Source organism: Colobus angolensis, unplaced genomic scaffold (genome assembly GCF_000951035.1).
Source record: "Colobus angolensis palliatus isolate OR3802 unplaced genomic scaffold, Cang.pa_1.0 Scaffold169, whole genome shotgun sequence".
NCBI lineage: Eukaryota > Metazoa > Chordata > Mammalia > Primates > Cercopithecidae > Colobus > Colobus angolensis.
Genome location: NW_012114810.1, coordinates 1,490,020 through 1,495,142, shown reverse-complemented (window position 1 = coordinate 1,495,142; position 5,123 = coordinate 1,490,020). Strand labels below are relative to the sequence as shown.

Here is a 5,123-nt window from a genome sequence, read left to right as displayed (position 1 = left end):
TTAGCCAGGATGGTCTCGATCTCCTGACCTCGTGATCCGCCCGTCTTGGCCTCCCAAAGTGCTGGGATTACAGGCTTGAGCCACCGCGCCCGGCAATTTTGTGTCTTTTAACAAACCTTTCCCTGTCCCTTCCTTCCCCCGCTCTTCCCACCCCCCAGTATCATCTGTTCTATTTTTTACTTCTATGAAATCAATTTTTTTAAAGCGTCCACATATGAGTGAGAACACGCAGTGTTTAACTTTCTGTTCGTGGCTTAAGTCAGTTAACATGTCCTCCAATTCCATTCATGTTGCTGCAAATGACAGGATTTTGTTCCTTTTAATGGCTAAATAGTATTCCTTTGTGTATATACACCCCATTTCCTTTATTCATCTGTTGTTGGACACCTAGATTGATTTCCTATTTTGGTTACTGTAAGCAGTGCATAAATATGGAGTGCAGACATCTCTTGGAAATACTGATTTCCTTTTTTTCCTAAATCAGCTTCCTTAGGTTGAATTATGTCCTTTCCTTCGGGTAAATGTCTATGGCTGTGTTTTTAACCACAATATTATGCTTTCTTTCTCAAGGATTTTGGACTTTATCTTGTAGATGATGTGGAGCCATTAAAAAATGTCGAGGAGAGGAGTGGCAAAATCTGGGTTTTTAGAAAGTTTGAAAGTTTCCTACTGGCAGCAGTGTGGAAAACGGACTGGACCGGAGAGAATGACCTCTTCTAAAAGAAAATGTGAGCCCGGCGCGGTGGCTCACGCCTGTAATCCCAGCACTTTGGGAGGCCGAAGCGGGCGGATGACCTGAGGTTAGGAGTTTGAGACCAGCCTGGCCAACATAGTGAAAGCCGTCTCTACTAAAAATACAAAAATTAGCTGGGCATGGTGGCGGGCGCCTGTAATCCCAGCTACTTGGGGAGAATCGCTTCAGCCGGGAAGAGGGAGGTTGCAGTGAGCCGAGATCATGCCACTGCACTCCAGTCTGGCGACAGAGCGAGACTCCGTCCCTACGAAAAAAATATATATGTGTGTGTGTGTGTGTGTGTGTGTATATATATGTATATATATATATATATATATAAATTAAAAATAAAAATAAATAAAAGAAAATGTGTCGAATTAGGTTTATGGGGGTCGTCGTGCCACCAAGTGGACTCATTGAGCAAGGCAGATCGCTGGGTACTAGGGCAAGCAGCCTAGAGGCTCCGCGCAAGAGTAGGAGAGGCTGAACAGTAAAGAGAATTTAGAGGGTGGGACTATGAGTCTCTCGACACTCTGTTACTTCTGCCTGTAAACGGCCGACTTCCGCCGCTGGTGTCCACCCGCAGGTAGTGGTGTCGAGCGTCGAGCTCCCAGAAGCGAGCTGGTGAGGGGCTGCAGGTGGCGGAGCAGTCTCGGTAGGCGGTATGAGTTTGGCTGGGGGCCGGGCACCCCGGAAGACCGCTGGGAACCGGCTTTCTGGGCTTCTGGAGGCAGAGGAGGAAGATGAGTTCTACCAGACGACTTATGGGGGTTTCACAGAGGCAAGATCCGGGCCTGGGAAAAGGGAGGGGAGGAAGCGAAAAGGAGCCCTGGAGGGAGGATCTCCGGACAAAGAAGAAGAGGGCGGGGAATAGAGCGGAACTCTGGGAGCTGATACTCGAGATGGGTGCGGTGAATCGGAGCCGGGGGGCGGGGCAGGGCAGGGCAGGGGGACGGATAGTGTGGAGTCCTAGAAGGGAGACCTCTGGATGGGGTCAAAGGGGCATGAGACGGAGAAGCTTTGCGGAGGCACTCCAGAGAACGGCAGAAACCTACCGCGTACTTGCGTGGTTCCATCTCTCACTGTACTTCTGACCTCCAGCATACGCGAGGCACACAGATAGTAGTAGTCAGTCGCTCGGTGTATACTCGTTGGCGCACTGCCGGATTATTCATCTGAGACATGGAAAGGAACTGCTCCAAAAGTAGAGGAGATTAGCCCACTGCTTTTTCAGCTTTCAGGTCTCAATGTGTATGTTTTCTCAGGAAGATAATCCTTCCTTGACTATCCTAACAAGTGTCCCCATTTATTTCTCCCACAGAACATATTTCAGTTTGTAATTAGATTCGGTTTGCTTACTTGCTTATGCTTTCCTATTGCATTGTAAACTGTATAAAGTTAGGGATGGTCTTTTTTGTTCAACATTATGTGTGAGGTGTCCGGACTGGGCTGCCACTTGCTAAATTTTTATTAGTTGAATCTACCCATTTCTTAAATGTGTTGAGTACCCAGTGCATGCCATCGGTGATAGGTTGTATTGGGCTCTAGGGAAACCGAGAATATTAAAAACAGTGCTCTGTCCTTACATACTCCATGCCCCAGTGGGGTAACTGGCTGGGTTAACAGTTAAAACACTGTGTGATAGGAAGGGCACCGTGGCTCACGCATGTAGTCCCAGCACTTTGGAAGGCCGAGGCAGGTGGATCACAAGGTCAGGAGATCAAGACCATCCTGGCCAACATGGTAAAACCCCAGTCTCTACTAAAAATACAAAAATTAGCCAGGCGTGGTGGTCTGAGCCTATAGTCCCAGCTACTCAGGAGGCTGAGACAGAGAATCGCTTGAACCCGGGAGGAGGAGGTTGCAGTGAGCCGAAATCATACCACTGCACTCCAGCCTGGGTGACAGAGCAGGACTCCGTCTCAAAAACAAACAAAATGTGTGATAAGGACTAAAACAAGGTGTAAGATATAAGATAGACTGTTAAGGTAATACATCTGAACCGAAGCTGTTGATCAGGATAGGCATCCCTGGAGGGATGATGTTTAAGCTGAGGACAGTTTGAAAAGTAGACCTTAGCTTGATGAAAAGTGAGAGAAGGAGAAAGGTTAGTCCACAGAGCAGGTCGGGGAGAGTACGTAAAGACATTGAGATCCTCGTCTAGGACCTGCAAGTCTACTTTCATTCTCCAGAGCATGAAGGAGACTAAAAGATTGATAAGCCTGGAGGGAGTAGGCATGGGCCAGATCATTTAGGGCCTTGTGAGCCATGTTAAGGAGTTTTGCTGTTCATCCAGAGGACTGAAAAGAGTCATCAGAGTTCCACGATAAAATTTGTACTTTAGAAAGATTACTTACTCTGTAATGAGAATGGCTTGAAGGCGGCATGGCAGTAGAGAAACAGAAAGATTCAAGAGAAATTAAGGAATAGAGCCCACAGGACTTAGGGGCTGGGTGTCGTGGCTCACGCCTGTAATCCCAGCACTTTGGGAGGCTGAGGCAGGTGGATCACAAGGTCAGGAGTTCGAGACCAGCCTGACCAACACGGTGAAACCCCATCTCTACTAAACATACAAAAAAATTAGCTGGGCGCGGTGGCACGCGCCTGTAATCCCAGCTACTTAGGAGGCTGAGGCAGGAGAATCGCTTGAACCCGGGAGGCGGAGGTTGCAGTGGATCACTCCACTGCACTCCAGCCTGGGCAACACAGCGAGACTCCGTTTAAAAAACAAACGAAAACAAAACAACCCACATCACTGAGTCATTACTGACACAGCCCTGACCAACTAGTTTAAAATAGAACTTTCTCATCCCTCCTCTAAGGCCATTTTCCTATTTCTGTCATTTTACGACTCGTTATTTAATATGTACCCTTCATGCTTCCAACAAGGATTTAAGGAGGCTTACAATATAAACAAAAAGTAGGAATGGTAAAAATAGAGACAGATCAGAAGTAATTGTACCAGGAACCTCTGCTAAAATGGTAATAGCAATTGATATTAAATTTAGCTGTGAGCTTCCTGGTAGCCAACTTGTATTTCTTTTTTTAGTAAGAAAGAAGCATACAAGTTCTTCAAGAGAGACAAACATTCAGTCTTAAATCCTAGGGAGCATTTATCATTATATCCTTATATTATAAAAAGTAACGGTTTTCATAGATGATATACAAACATTCTCTTATCTAGTGATGTCTATTAATGACTCAATAAAAGCCAAAGGAATGGTAGTAATTTAGTGCAAGTATTTTGATTGGGCACTAAGCTAATGTGTGGTTGATCTACTACCCTCTGGTGATATGGCTTAATACCAGATTAAGGCTGAGGGGATTAATGTGTTCCCAGGCTGTCTTTTACAGGCATCAATTGGGAGGAAATGATGGTCATCAGTGCAAAATTGAACTCTGGCTGGCTTGGAGGGTCAACCATCTGTGTTACTTGCTTGCTTTGGCATCATGTGTACCAAGATTAGCCCTTTAGTCTGTACCACTGATTGAAGAGAGAGCCACATGTGTGAGGTGTCACCCAGCCCAGTTGGCTCCCTCTGCCTCAACTGACTTTTTTCCCTTTTCTTTCTAATATGGCTGCCATTCTAGCCCTAAACAGTATCACCTCAGGTCTAGGCTGTACTTCACATTCTCTACTCCAGGCCATCTAACTGCCTCCAGAGCTTTCTGAAATACCCTTGTACATACTGTTACCCCTCCCCTATATCTTCGGTGGCTCTCCGTTATCCATAGTAGCAGTACTCAGCTGTTTTTCTGTCCCAACACACCTGAGGAACGACACATATTTCAGTAACTTTAGTTTGCATCAACAATGATTATCAATGGTCGGACAAATAAGGAGATGGAGGGGATTGAGAATTATTGGTCTGCAGGTTAAAATTGTGTTTATTAGTGTGACATTTAAGTTTCTCCATAAATGGAATGCAAGAATGCAAACTTCTTTTCTTTTTTTCTTTTGAGACGGAGTCTCGCTCTGCCGCCCAGGCTGGAGTGTAGTGGCGCGATATCGGCTCACTGCAAGCTCCACCTCCCGGGTTCACGCCATTCTCCTGCCTCAGCCTCCTGAGTAGCTAGGACTACAGGCATCTGCCACCACGCTCGGCTAATTTTTTCTATTTTTAGTAGAGACGGGGTTTCACCGTGTTAGCCAGGATGGTCTCGATCTCCTGACCTTATGATCCACCCACCTCGGCCTCCCAAAGTGCAGGGATTACAGGCATGAGCCACTGCGCCCGGCCACAACCTTCTTTTCAAATCATATAGTCCTACAGTTCAATCAGTGTTGGAAAGAGGCAGTGCTGGAGCGAAATGCAGTTGGCTAACAAGGTTTCTTGACAGAGAAAAGTTTTACTTAGATCTAAGTCCTTATTCCATAAACATGCTGTAC

General features: G+C 46.2%; 1 protein-coding gene across 5 annotated transcripts in view; it reads left to right on the top strand.

Annotated features, from left to right (window-relative positions):
• The first annotated feature begins 1,305 nt into the window (after nt 1–1,305).
• Nucleotides 1,306–5,123, top strand: part of VPS72 (vacuolar protein sorting 72 homolog (S. cerevisiae)) — a 32,544-nt gene continuing 28,726 nt past the window's right edge. For all 5 annotated transcript variants that reach the window (XM_011937850.1, XM_011937849.1, XM_011937847.1 and 2 more), the window contains exon 1: nt 1,306–1,514. In XM_011937850.1, coding sequence (XP_011793240.1) covers nt 1,398–1,514 — 117 coding nt within the window. In that variant the 5' untranslated portion in view covers nt 1,306–1,397. The remainder of the gene's footprint in view (nt 1,515–5,123) is intronic.